This window comes from Hyla sarda, chromosome 2 (genome assembly GCF_029499605.1).
Source record: "Hyla sarda isolate aHylSar1 chromosome 2, aHylSar1.hap1, whole genome shotgun sequence".
In the NCBI taxonomy this organism is placed as follows: domain Eukaryota; kingdom Metazoa; phylum Chordata; class Amphibia; order Anura; family Hylidae; genus Hyla; species Hyla sarda.
The window spans coordinates 426,962,616-426,977,839 of record NC_079190.1 but is presented as its reverse complement, the minus strand read 5'-3'; the positions used below and the strand labels follow the sequence as shown (position 1 = coordinate 426,977,839).

The window sequence follows — 15,224 nt, the reverse complement described above, 5'->3', positions numbered from 1 at the left end:
ACAAAATAGCCTGCGGTGCAACGCTGCGCCAAAATACAGACAAATCTACACACAAAAATTGCTCTAAAGACAATGATAAATGCCATCCAGTGTGATGAAAAGCTACAACTCAACTCTGCTGCAAAACCACAACTTGTCTCTGTTGCAAAACTACAAAGGCTGTCCGGGCATGCTGGGAGTTGTAGTTTTGCAACACACCGGTTGGGAAACACTGGCCTAAGATAAACAAAACCTTACAAGTGAAGGGTTAAAATTTGACTACAGCACTGCAGACCCCCTTTACACCACCTTGACCAGGACCTCTCTTTCCTCCCCCCTTATATGCAGGCACTGCACAGTCATGTACAAAGTAAGAAGCTTGACCCTGCAGACCACTGGAGAAGGACTACAAGCTCCAGCCAGCCTGTGAATTCCGTCCACATGAACAGGATACACACAGCCTGCAGTGCACTCGGTGCCTTGTGTTCAGTCCACACTGCTCTGCTATGTATCAGCACCTGCCAGCAAAGTGAAGAGAAAAAAAAAGGAACTACATCTCCCATGATGCAAATCGCCTGTGCCTGTCACTGGCAGCATCCTGCACAATGCACAGCAGACAGTAGAGCAGAGACAGCGCTGCCAGGGAGGAGTCCTGAGCCCACCAGGAGCCCCTGGCACTGCCCCACTCTCCTGCCAGCTTCTGGCGGTCTGGGGATCCCCCCTCTCTGGGCTGGCATGCCCCTTCCCTCCCAATTCTGCAACACATTGCGCTACTGCTGGGTGCAGTGAGGAGGAAGAGGAGAAGCAGCAGCTGCCGGCACTACCCATCCCTGCAAGGCGGCTGTGCACACACATATACCCATTTGGCACACACACTGGCACCCACAGCAGTGTATTGCAGAGCCTCCCACGCCAGCTCTTCTCCCTGCACAAGGTTCTGCATGGTGCATTCGGGAGACTGGGTGGAAAATCCAGCATGAGACGAGGATGATGCCAGCAAAGAAAGGTCCGGAGAGCAGATACCCCCTGCACTACCTGGTGTGGCACAATAAATACCGGGAGCTGGAGAAGGAGATATCCGAGAGGCAGGTGGGTCTGGGGGGCATGGGTACTGGTAGCTTTACTGCCCACTCTGTGCTGCTGTATGGGTATGGGTCACCCAGGAAGGTGGCATCTCATATGCCAGAGCTGTGTCTTCCCAGCTTGTTTGCAAAACTACAACTCCCAGCATGCCCTCAGGGCATGCTGGGAGTTGTAGTTTTGCAACAGCTGGAGGCACTCATGCTAATGGATCAGAATGCAAGGATAGCTGGGTGTGGGGCACCAATGTATGTACTGCTGTGTGCATAGAAACAGGCTGTGACTCTGTTCACTTCTATTCCGAAATGTTACATGTGCAGGATCAGGCGTTGTTATTGTTGTATTATGTATACACTGTGTGTCATAAATTGATAGATACATTTCTTTATTCCTCGGGCAGCAGCTGTATTTATTTTTTTATTTATTTATTTATTTATTTTTATTATTTATTAATATATATATATATATTTTTTATTTATTTATTTTTTTTTAATCTTTTTTGATCCTTATCCATTCCATCCGATGTATTGATAAATATCCAGACTTTTGTTTTGTAAATACAAGCCATGTACATATCATCTGGCGTGTGACGTGAGCCGGATTGGGATTGTAAAGCGGGAAGGGAGGGGCAGGTAGTCTGAAGAAGTAGTATGTGGGTGAACATGCGTGTCGTCTGCCATTGGGAATCCATCTGTGGTGTTCTAACCGCCTCCATATTCGGGTCATTTTTCCATCGGTCCGTATTGCTATGATTGATCGTCATTTTTGAGAAAAAAAAAAAAAGAGGAATTTTAAACTTAACCCATGAATCCAAATCGTTGTCATTTTGTTCTATGGCTATGAGAAATGGTTATACCAGAGAACAGTGTTTTCTAAGCAGTGTGCCTCAAGCTGTTGCAAAACTACAACTCCCAGCCTGCGCTGTCCGGGCAGGCTGGGAGTTGTAGTTTTGCAACAGCTGGAGGTATGCTTGGTGGAAACGTTGCCATAGAGGGTTTGATGGTTATGTGACCCTTACGAAATATAAGATTTCCACACCACTTGTTCATGGTCATCCTAGTACTCCAAGTGTGCATAGGAGAAGGTCCACGCTACGGAAATATTGTATTAGTGAGTTATTTAGCACAAACATATTGTAAAATGTCTGAAGCCTCATGTTGTTCATTAACCCTATAGAACCTACGGATTTGACCAAGCTGCACTCTGACACATTCAGATGAAAGTGTTCGGCAATGGAATCTGTCTGACATGGCCATTTTAATGACTGTGGTATTCACATCTTAGCATATTGCCTCCTAGGCACAGGGACCCCCCCCCATACACACACACACACACACACTGATCCATAGACCAGAGGTGACCTGCCCCTGGAGCTGAATGGAGCACATCAATCATAGGTGACTTGTGGTCCATTCATTCTCTATGGGGCCTCCTAACATTGCCAAGCTCTGAGCTGGCAAGCTCCTTTCTTTGTTGTACAGATCGGCGTGGGTCCCATTTGTTGCACCCCTACACTGATTAGCCAATGGATAGGGGATAACATGTTGAATGGGATGACCATACACGTACGGAAAAAGTTAGCCAATATGGTTAACCATTTTGACTGACCATCCTGTATTATAAAATTACGTGTGTGCTTTCATGTTTTTGCATGGGTATGTAGCAACTGTAGCATCAGCCACCAAATGAGTATGGGTTATTTTTGAAATTATGTGCCAAAAAATGGGATTTGTCATGTTGGATTTTGTAGCTCCTTCTGGTCTAATACTACATGTGTATGGCCTTTTTTTTTATTCTTGCCCTTAGTTAGAATGATATGTCTATGTTCAGTTTGTTCGCACTAACAATCCATTCTATGATTTATCAGTCAGATTCTGGCCATCACTTATTTTACTGTATCACCATCTTTACTTTCATCTCCACTGACAGCTATTGACACTGATCCACTTGATATATTGAACGTGTAACATTATGGGAGATCACTAGGTGTGTGCGGTGACATCCCTAATCTCAGCCTTAATGCTCAGGACAGCCTAATCCCTACCTAAACTCTGCATTTAATACCGCCTAGTACCACCTCTCCTTATTTCTAGTCCTGGTCTATATCCTTAACTGCCTCCTAATTGAATTCTCTTATAAGCATTACACCTGTAGCCGGTTGTGAATGAATTCTTATGAAATACATTATTAATTTAGTGGAAACCTTTGATTCTGAGGCTAATTCTCTTACATTTTCTGGAAGTAGGAGCTTTTTTTTTTCATAATATCATATAATAATACTTTAGTAAATTCCCTTCACTGCATATTAGTGCAAGATTAGAGAGATTTGGTCTGTAGTTTATTCCATTTATATGTACAGTAGTTTCTCTTAATAACTTAATAATACAAATTTGATACCAGAATGCCCCTTACCAGGGATGTAGATAGAGGGGGTGGAGAGGTAGCAGTTGTACCGGGGCCCTGGTGTCTAAGGGGGTCCCAAATCACATCTGCCCCAAAGAGACCAGTATTATAAATTACACATGGGGCCCTTTTGCAAAATTTGCATCGGGGCCCAGAAGCTACAAGTTACACCTCTGCCCCTTCCCCATCATTAGGATTCATCTGCCACAATTAAAGGAGTACTCCACTGGAAAACATTTTTTTTTTTTTTTTTTAAATCAACTGGTGGCAGAAAGTTAAACAGACTTGTAAATTACTTCAGAACTTATCAGCTGCTGTTATGATCCACAAAAAGTTATTTTCGTTTAGAATTTCCTTTCTGTCTGACCACAGTGCTCTCTGCTGACACCTCTGTCCATTTTAGGAACTGTACAGAGTAGGATAGGTTTTCTATGGGAATTTGCTCCTCCTCTGGACAGTTCCTAAAATGGACAGAGGTGACAGCTGAGAGCACTGTGGTCAGGCAGAAAGGAAATCCTAAAAGAAACAAACTTTCTGTGGATCATAACAGCAGCTGATAAGTACTGGAAGAATTGAAGTAATTTACAGATCTGTTTAACATTCTGGCACCAGTTGATTTAAAAAAAAAAAAATGTTTTCCAGTGGAGTACTCCTTTAACGCGTACCATTTCCAGGAAAGTCCTCTTCTTTATCACTAGTGGCTTAATTCATATTAATTATTCTTTCAATTATATAATGTAATTCGGCTTAATATGCTTTATGAATGTCTTGTAAGTTTTAACACATCAGACAGTTTGCGCTACCAGAGATACAGTATAGAGCATGTTGGAGAGAGAGTAGCCAGAGTCTGTGATGAGGCAGGATATGTTATTTCAGATTACATCTAATTTATTTTAGACAATACAGCTAAACTGTAGTTACTGAGCATAGATTTGCCCTTATACAGAAGAGCTATATGGGTTGTCTCATTAAGACAACTCCTTAAAAAAAAAAAAATAGGCTGGCATGGTGATCATCTGATCTAACACCATTGTGATCAACGGTTACTGTCTGAAGAAGGGAAATGCAACATTGTGTGCCTGTCTTTCAAATAGGAAAAGTAGCCCACCATTAAAGGGGTACTCCCATGGAAAACATTTTTTTTAAATCAACTGGTGCCAGAAAGTTAAACAGATTTGTAAATGACTTCTATTAAAAAATCTTAATCCTTCCAGTACTTTTTAGGGGCTGTATACTAAAGAGAAATCCAAAAAAGAAATGCATTTCCTCTTATGTCATGACCACAGTGCTCTCTGCTGACCCCTGCTGTTCATTTTAGGAACTGTCCAGAGCAGCAAATGTTTGCTATGGGGATTTTCTCCTGGTCTGGACAGTTCCTAAAATGGAAAGCAGAGGTCAGCAGAGAGCACTGTGGTCATGACATCAGAGGAAATGCATTTCTTTTTTGGATTTCTCTTTTGTATACAGCCCCTAAAAAGTACTGGAAGGATTAAGATTTTTTAATAGAAGTGATTTACAAATTTGTTTAAATTTCTGACACCAGTTGATTTAAAAAAAAAAAAGTTTTCCATGGGAGTACCCCTTTAAAATAAAGAGAGCTTGCTCTGTGGTGCCACCTATTGGAGTTAGTGCCCCTGCAATGCTTGGCTTCTTAAAGAGCCTTGAAACATGACTGAGGATTATTAGCCTATTAGTATTACACATGAAGGGCGAGAACCCCAAAACAGCTGTCTATATAACTCTGCCTTCTGAAAGAGTGTCTGTCTTGGCCAATAATCCCCAGTCATGTTTTAAGGGTCTTTAAAGGGGTACTCGCCCCTAGATATCTTATCTCCTAAGGATAGGGAATAAGATGTCTGATCCCAGGGGTCCCGCCACTGGCACCTGGAATTCGTTTAGAAGGTCAGATTCAGCGCCGGAGGCTCACGACATCACCGCTGCGCCTCACTCGTGACATCACGGCCACGCACCCTCAATGCAAGTCAAGTCAATGGGAGGGGGTGTGGCGGCGGTCACGCCCCCTGCCATAGACTTGCATTGAGGGGGCATGACCGCGATGTCACGAGCGGGGTGTGACCGTTATGTCACGAGCTTCTGCCCCTCATCGCTCCGTGCACCGGATGTCTGGGGTGCCGTAGCCGAGATCATCGGGGTCCCCAGCGGCGGGACCCCCGCAATCAGACATCTTTGGATAAGATGTCTAGGGGCAGAGTACCCCTTTAAAGGGGCCGAGCATTGACTTGCAGGGATGCTACCCCTAAAAGGTGGTGTGTTCAAAAAGCAACGTGAAGGTGTATGAATATTCAGGTCCTAGATTTCATTTTTCACGTATGCTTGAAATATGAGACTCTGGAAACAACTTCTCCTTCCTCTTGTGCTGGAGTTATTAATGAGTTTTCACAGTTCTGTCGCTGCATATTTTAGAACTAATGGATTCATATTTTTAATGCATCAGATTTGAGTATATGTGTTAAAGAAGACGCCTGCCATCTCCAACAGAGCTAAACAATTATAGCTATAGATTTTATTGTACATATTATTCATGTTCATGTCACAGGAAATATAGCTTCAGATGTAGCTGCAGCAAAGTCTTATTATAGAGTTTTTAGGACCTGCGGTGCTTCCATGTTGGTTACATGATTCTGTGAGCATGTCAGGATGAGGACCTGTGGTTTGCAGAGTTGCCCCAGTAATAAATCAACCAGTTACTATTATAATTTTTTTTTATATTTGCTGAGTACTAATATCAGATAGTCGACATCAGTATTTGCTGTTGTCAGGCTGACAAACAATAGGTCTTTGTAGCATTAGCTAAATCTTGCTCACCTGCCATCTCCTGGCCCTGTACCTCCTTACATATGCACTCTTGGCCTCGTGTTTACTTCAGTGATTTACGGAAAGAAGGGAATATGAATTGACTGAACACTGTCAGTGCTTATCTTATGGTAGAACACAGGCTCAAAGGGGTTATTGAACTTTTTTTTTCTAAATCCTGCTCAGGCTGAGAAGCTTTAGATCAAGGTGCATGTAGTTGATGTGCGACCACGTCTGTCTTTTTTCTCTCTACTTGAATTGGTATTACTTGGACAGACATGTAGTATTATATTTTCCGTGAAAGACCTCTATAAAAGTCTTGTATGCATAGTGTTTTTAACCAATTATCAACATTGTTATCGATTACGGATTTAAGTTTTGCATTATGTGATATGTCTTAAAGGGGTTATCCACCATAAGGTGATTTTAGTACGTACCTGGCAGACAGTAATGGACATGCTTAGGAAGGATCTTCACTTGTATGGGGGTAAATGGCTATGTAGTGAGATTACCATAACACTGTGGCTAGCTTTTTGTGAGCAGGTATTTCCTTTTTGAGTTTCCTTCTTTTCCTACAAATCCCATAATTCCATTTTCCTCCCTCCCACACATCAATTGAAACATAAATGAGCTGGATCCATTCAAAAGACCTTTGGTTTTTAATCAGGGTACCTACAGCTGTTGCATTAGTTGCAGATTGATCTCTCTCTCCCACCAAGTGATCCCTCCACCCATTGAAGCAGACAGGCTCCCTGTCATCAGCTGACTAGTGAGTCAGGTCTCTGCCGCATTGCAAGCTGGGAAAAATCTGAGAAAACAGTAAATTTGTATGCTGTTGAAAAATAAATATTGGAGTGAAAATCACATAAAAATTGTAAGAGAACCGTCACACACAGGTACAGACACTATATTATGAACTACACTAACTTTACAGCCACTGTAGCATAGTCAACTAAAAAAAAATTCCTGGAATATCCCTTTAAAGGAAATCTGTCATCAGAATCACCTGCACTAAACCTGTTACACAGGCTTGTAGTGCGGGTGATCCTGATTAAAACGCTCCTTACATGGTTAAAAATGGTTCAGCGGTTCTTAAGATATCTATATTTTAGTTTTCTGTTATTCCCTGGCTTGGGACTCAGTGGGAGGTGTTATCATCTGGGACTCGGCTACACGTCATTCTAGCTGGGCGGAGCGGCCGCCCGGCTCATGAATATTCATGAACTTATCCTCGTGGTCTAACTCCTTTTTCTAGGTCTGGTGGGGAGGGCCGCGCATGCGCAGCGTTCCGTACACCCGGAAGCGGCGTTCTCCCCCCGGCTTCACTCGAGCTGCGGCCCTATACAAGTAAGAAGACGGGCTGCATGAGTGAAAAGCTTGTTCCTTCAGTTTGTGAATAAAAACACCATCCGTCCATCCCTCCCTTCCTCCCACCCCCGGCTTTTCACTCATGCAGCCCGTCTTCTTACTTGTATAGGGCCGCAGCTCGAGTGAAGCCGGGTGTACGTAACGTGGCGCATGAGCGGCCCTCCCCACCAGACCTAGAAAAAGGAGTTAGTTCATGAATATTCATGAGCCGGGCGGCCGCTCCGCCCAGCTAGAATGACGTGTGGCCGAGTCCCAGATGATAACACCTCCCACTGAGTCCCAAGCCAGGGAATAACAGAAAACTAAAAATAAAGATATCTGAAGAACCGCTGAACCATTTTTAACCGGGTAGTAAGCGTTTTAATCAGGATCACCAGCACTACAAGTCTGTGTAACAGGTTTAGTGCGGGTGATTCTGATGACAGATTTCCTTTAATAATGAGAAAATCATATTTACTTGTATAGCACCAACAAGTGTCACAGTATTTTACAATACAAAGATTCATGTATGAACAAAATCAATATTACATTGTAACAAACTAGTAGCAATTTAAATGATAGGAATGATGCTTTGATCAAAAGAACTTACAGTATGGGGGGGGGGGGGTAGGGTAGGGAAGAAAGGGTGAAATAAGTTAAAACATGTTTGTTAAGCCATTTTGTATGGAAAAACCTAAACCAGTGTTTAGGTATGTGAAGTGCATTGGTATACTGTTAAAGGCAAAGCTGAGGTTCAAAGGAATAACGTAAAAGGGCTGGGGGGATGGGGTAAATAGGGCAAAGTTAGCTTTAAGAGATTTGTTTGCATTTGTTTGTAGGGCATACTTAAAGAGCTTCCGGGTCTTTGTGTCCACCGGAGATGGTTGTGGATTAAAAATTGTAGATTTTGGAAATTAAGCTCATTGGCCAAAATCTTGCTTTCCAAAGAACTGGTGCACCATGGGCATAGTCTTGGGGATGGGATTTGGAGGATTATTAAGAATAGTAAAGAAGGTGTCCCACCATCTCATTTGGCTTTTTCTGGCCATTTTGGCCAGTTTTTGGCTGCTGGAGGTGGTTGGGAAAGCTGAAAGCTTTGACTTTAGTGTGAGTTGCGCAAATGGCAAAGTCCGCAAGGCTACACGAGTTACACAAATTGTGTAATATTACCGTGTAACTTCCCTGGCACCACAGACAGGGCCGAGGAGTATCCCCCCCCCCCTCCCGCTCAGGTGTCCATGTGTATTGTTTGAAAAAAAAATGCACACTATCTTCATGGATCGGTGAGTTGCCATCTTTATTTTCTTCATGTAAAGTGTACTAAAATAAAAGTATTGTGGTTGGGTAGGTTGGAAAATGGAGAAAACACAAAAAGTGTATATAAAAATTACATAAACAGGAAAGCCAAGAAAAGCCAAAATATCCACTAAATTGGTCAAATTTGACCTGAGCCTATTATGGGATACTTGTAAGCTTAGCCGCATTAGTAATTGATGATAAGCTCTGTCCATTACTCATATCTTTTTCTGTATCCCTGACGTAATTGGATAATTGAAATCATAGGCTTAGTGGAGTTTTGGCTTATACAATATAGCAGGGCCGCATCCTCGTGTGTTCTGGTTCATGAATATAAATTGGCAGTCAAAATTTTAATAACAAAATAGAAAACTTTCAGGTACAGGCAGATGAACCATGCATTACATGAACACCAATTTATGAAGAATTATTTTTCAGATTCTAAATTACATTTTGTAACATCCAATTTTAAATTTAGCTTTTTCTGATATATTAGAATTTGAAAAAATGTATTTACACAGTTTTAGTATACAAAAAGTTACTGGGTCAAATCACTATAACTACTGCTAAACTACTGTATAATGAAACATGTTTCGATACTCAGTGTCCCGGACCAATAAAATGCAAAAATGTACAATTTGTTTGTATGCTAATCTTTTATAAACACGGAATGTGAAAAATTTTATTATTTATCAGTGGAGTTATGTAGGCGTTGTTGCCAAATCTGCCTTATATCACTACCGTAGCTCTGTATGTAAAAATGTTGTATCAATTCGAATTGTGTGAAGACTTGCATGTTTTATTTTTTATTTTTTAACAAGCTCTTCAACAAATATTTATTCATTTTATAAAAAATGTGATTTATACTAGGTTATCAGTTCCTTTATTGTTTTGTTTTGTTTTACGCCATTCACTTTGTGTACAAACTTACATGTTATTTTGATACTTTGGGTCGGCCTGATTGCAACAATACCAAATTTGTTTATTTCCATCATGTTTTAAAAAACTTTTTAATTTTTAAAAAATTTTCAGACCCCTCTATAACATTTTTATATTTTCGTATACCGGGCTTTATGGGGGCTGCTGTTTGTATTGGTACCATTTTGGTATTGATCAGACTTTTTTGAATGCCTTTTACTTCATTTTCAACACAATTCTGTGGTTTGGTATTATTTTACCTTAACACCATTGACCGTACGGGATATATAACGTTATACATTTATTTTTATTATGTTTACATATTTTTTATATGGAAAATGGGAAAAGGGGGTGATTTGAACTTTTAATATGGAAGGGGTTACTGTGTGTGTTTTTTTACTTTTATTAAACTTAAATTTTTTTTTTTTAACACTTTATTAGTCCCCTCAGAGGACTTATATGAGGACTTATTAGATTCCTCATACAGATCAATGTATTGAACTCCATTGATCTATGTGATCTGTTTTCATTTGGTCGAGGCTGCTCCAGGCAGGCTCAATTAAATACAGATCCCTGGCAGTCAAAAAAGGAGAGGTTCAGGAGTAAACAAAAAGGGTCGGCACTCAAGTCCCTTGGTGGTGCACGTGGAATGAATAGCAATAGTGGAAAAGAAATCCCGGCACTCACTATATCTTCTGCCAAGTGTTATATGTTTATTGAAACACAGTACAAGTACTTGCACTGTGTTTCAATAAACACATAACACTTGGCAGGAGATATAGGGGGAGATTTATCAAAACCTGTGCAAAGGAAAAGTTGCCCAGTTGCCCATAGCAACCAATCAGATCGCTTCTTTCATTTTGCAGAGGCCTTGTTAAAAATGAAAGAAGCGATCTGATTGGTTGCTATAAGCAACTGGGCAACTTTTCCTTTGGACAGGTTTTGATAAATCTCCCTAATAGTGAGTGCCGGGATTTATTTTCCACTATGAAAGGAGAGGTAAGCCCTCCAGCTACCTCCATAGTGGATCACCTCTCTCCCCGCGATTGCATTGCTGGGGGACGATCCACCCAACTAGACCACTAGGGTCCATTTAAAAGTCCCTTTAGATGCCGCTGTTAGATTTCTAAAGGGTTATTAGCTGGCTGCAGCGATTGCCGCATGCTGGCTATTGACGGCAGCCCCCAGCTACTGAAATTAGCTGAGGGCGCCTGGTATAGGAGGTCAGGAGCCCGCTTCATTCACCCTGAGCGTTGGTGTTTTAAAATAAGAGGAGGAAATCGTTCCGGCCCTGCTTGCCTGAAGCAGGGCTAAATGCAAAAAGAATTCACCAGCCTGGCACCTGGAACTGCATGTCCCGGGCGTCGGGCGATATGATTTCCACATTACTGGACTCCAAAAAGCTTGTCTCTACAAAATACTGTTAGTCCAATAAAAAGGTATTACAAGATTCTGTTACATTCTATAATTTTGCATCTGCATCACTGGACTACTCCAAACTACTATACATCATCTGACTGAGGGCCAGACTTAGTGATAAAAGAAGCATTAACTTAGTTGAAGGGGACCTAGTTTGAGATGTGACATACAACATTTTACGATAAATATATTTTACATAAAGTAAGCTAACCAAAAATGTCTAAAGATGTACTAAATGTATTTAAAATTGTTAGTCAGTGTGATGAATTTGACATTGTTAGACTGCCTGGTTTTACGTTGACTGTAAAGTCATCTGAACCTACAGAATTCGGTGAGATTGGCTGACCAGTGTATAAGGGCCTCCCAATTCTCCCCTGCTAGCTGACATCCGGGCATGATTGGTTGGGCATTTGGAATATTATTTTACCCCATGCATTTTTTCTTCGGGAAATAAGCTGCTGCTAGAAATGTCTGGCAGTGGATTTGTCCCATCTCCCTTTTCATAATCCATATCCTTGACTGATCTAAACATGCCTGTGCATCTTGGGATTGGTATTGGGATAGGTGTAGGCCTAAGTTAACTTATGTGTATGACCAACTTTAGTTTACACCATGTTTTAGTAAATCTGCTATATTTTGTGAATTCAAAAAGGAATCTACCTCACAGTTCTCACTTTTAGGGCTCATTCATACTACTGGATCTCTGCCTGGAGATATTCCGGGTGGAGATTCCACCTGAAGCGGGCATCGGCAAAACAAGTCGACACTAGGACTGCTTGGAAATGGTCCGTCTCAATAGATGAAGAGATGAGAATGCATTTCAGAGCAGATTTCGCCAAAAGAAAGAACATGTTCATTCTTTTGGCAGAGTCTGAGATTTAGAATTTCTGCATCGGACATTCTGCGGCCGAAATTCCGCGGTGTGAATGGTGCAGCAGAATCCCATTGAGAACAATGGCTCATATTTTTTTTAACCTTCCTCTTTATGCACACTGTATGATAATAGGCTAAACTGAATGGACATAGATCTTTTACAACCTTAGGCCATGTTCATATGGCAGAAATTTTACATAATGTCCGCCCGGAAAACATGGGTGGGCATTCTGTAAATAGGACCTCTCTCCGTGTATGGCACAACATTTCCGAGCAGATTGACGTGTCAATTCTTTTGGTAGAGGCTGGAATTGGAATTTCCACAGCAGATGTTTCTGGCGCAGAAATTCTGCCCTGCAGCTGAATCTAATTGAAAGCAATGGAACCCTGCTGCAATGGAATTTCCAAGCTGTGTTTTTTCACCAGATTCCACTCGTAAATTCCTTCTTGTGAACGTTACAAGTTACCATTTTAGGCTGGGTTCTCATTTACCAAGCGTCCGGCACAGTTTCTCTCTAGCGTGCATAGGAGGGGAACTGATGCTAGAATTGATCCCAGATCACAATCGTCCAGTGTCTCAATGGTTGGACACGCCGGACAGCACCGGACAGGGGAACGCAGCTTGGTGCGTTCCCCTGTCCACTGTGCAAAAACAATGGATGCAAGCAATACAACCGATGACAACTTGTCATCAGTTGTGTCATCAGTTGCGTCTAGATTTAGGCTGAGTTCACTTATGCTGGATGCCGAACATATGTGAACCTCGCCTAACTTGGCACAGGTATAAGAAATTAGAAATTTTTTTTTTTAAGGAGTAGGTTTGTAAATTACTTCTATAAAAAATCTTAATCTTTCCAGTACTTATTAGCTGCTGAATACTATAGAAGAAATTATTTTCTTTTTGAAACACAGAGCTCTCTGCTGACATCACGAGCACAGTGCTCTTTGCTGACATCTCTGTCCATTTTAAGAACTGTCCAGAGTAGGAGAAAATCCCCATAGCAAACATATTGTCACGCCGAGCTCTCCGGGTCCCGCTGCTTCCCTGGAGCGCTCACGGCGTGCTTCTGGATGCAGCGCTCCGGTCAGCACCGCTGACCGCGAGCGCTGCTTCCATGTTCCCGGAGGGGACGCGATCCGAGGTGCGGGACATGCCCGCTCTCGGATAGCGCCCCGTGTCTCTCACCCACCACGTCCTCCTTCACTGCCCTCCCGGCGCGCGCGACCCCGCTCTCTAGGGCGCACGCGTCGGCTCTATGAAATTTAAAAGGGCCAGTGCACCACTAATTGGTGCCTGGCCCAATCAGTTCAATACATATAAAAACCCACTTCCCCTTCCTGTCCTTGCCGGATCTTGTTCCCCTAGTGCCCTGAGAAAGCGTTTTGTGTATCCTAAGCCTGTGTATCCAGACCCTTGCCGTTGCCCCTGACAACGAACCAATGCTGCCTGCCCAGACCTTCTGCTACGTCCGACCTTGCTCTTGCCTTGTCCTTGTGTACCGCGCCTGACTCAGCTGTCAGTGGGGTTGAGTCGCTATCGGGTGGAACGACCTGGGGGTTACCTGCCGCTGCAAGTCCATCCCGCTTTGCGGCGGGCTCTGGTGGAAACCAGTAACCCCTTAGATTCAGTTCCCCTGGTACGGCCCACGCCATCACTTCACTGACACAGAGGATCCACCTTCAGTGTCCTTTCTGCATACCAGTCCGGATCCTTACACATATGCTGCTCTGGACAGTTCCTAAAATGGACAGAGATGTCAGCAGAGAGCACTGTGCTCGTGATTCAGCACAGAGCACTGTGTTCCAAAAAGAACATAATTTCTTCTGTAGTACTCAGCAGCTAATAAGTACTAGAAGGATTAAGATTTTTTAATAGAAGTAATTTACAAATCTGTTTAACCTTCTGGCACCAGTTGATTTAAAAAAAAGTTTTCCACCGGAGTACCCCTTTAACATATGCTGCAGGAGTTTTTTCCCGTTTAAGAAGAAATATTAGACACTGGAGGAAGAAACTTTTAAAGAGGAACTCCAGTACAGGACATCCTATCCACTACACGAATGCTGTGCCTCCCTCTCTCTCATAGAGATACATGGAGGACATGTTGGTCACTGCTTTGTGCCGTGGTCGACAGTAACCACTTTGTGTCATGGTTGATAGATCAGATACTAATCCTCTATCCACAAGATTCTGTGGATAGGGGATAAGATCATCTGTACCAGAGTTCCCCTTTAATCAGGTTCCGTGGGTCACTCTTATTTTATTTATTGCATAGTGAAAGCCTATCTGGTGGAAGGAAAAGAAAGGGCAAAACTACCTGTGTGAACACAAGCTAAAGCTTACCCCCCAGTGCTGGTAGCCTGAAGGCTTAATAAAGTGTCTATTACTTTACCTTTGTTGTGATATACTGTTCCTATTTATACATCGCCTGCTGTGTTCTGCATAATAATCTCTCTTTCCCAGGAGGTTATTGGCACGCACTTTGCTTTGAGCGCAGAAAAGAAAGATTCTTATAATTGTGATTGAAGCCGCATTGCTTGAAAAAAAAAAAAAAAAAAAAAGCTTTCATTTAAGTTTCTCAATTTTTTTCCCCGGAAGGTTCTGTTCACATGTCACCATGGTAACAAGTAACACAGGTTCTTGGTCGGAAAGGTAATCACCTTTTTAGCACTATAAAATCATTAATCTTTTAGCTGAAAGACAAAATCCAAAGGAAGCAGGAAAGGAACACAGGAACTGAGGAAAGAAAATAAACAAGACAATGATGTATATTTAATGAATTCTTGATTTCTTTTTCTCCTGCCGGTGAAGATGTGATATGAAATAGATTGGGACACATCTTTATTACAAATAGGTCAGTACAGGTAGTGAGTTCTGAATAGTAGAGCAATGTTTCCAAACCCGGGTGCCTCCAGCTGTTGCAAAACTACAACTCCTAGCATGCCCAGACAGCCAAAGCCACCACAGTACCTGGATCTATTCCCTGTAAATGATCCTGCCTTATACACATGGCTCCTGTGGACCCTGTTGTTTTCTCTGGATGCTTGAGTCCCAGCCCTGCCCTCACTTCCTGCCAGCTCCTTCTCTGAGAGCAGCC

The 15,224-nt window shown here is 42.4% G+C and overlaps 1 protein-coding gene across 6 annotated transcripts in view; it reads left to right on the top strand.

The window, feature by feature from the left end:
* Positions 1 to 571: 571 nt before the first annotated feature.
* ANKRD13B (ankyrin repeat domain 13B) overlaps positions 572 to 15,224 on the top strand; it is a 204,761-nt gene continuing 190,108 nt past the window's right edge. For 2 of the 6 annotated variants that reach the window (XM_056559011.1, XM_056559008.1), the window contains exon 1: positions 572 to 1,068. In XM_056559011.1, the coding sequence (XP_056414986.1) occupies positions 967 to 1,068 (102 nt within the window). In that variant the 5' untranslated portion in view covers positions 572 to 966. The remainder of the gene's footprint in view (positions 1,069 to 15,224) is intronic. The other 4 variants (XM_056559013.1, XM_056559009.1, XM_056559010.1 and 1 more) reach the window with 3 other exon arrangements.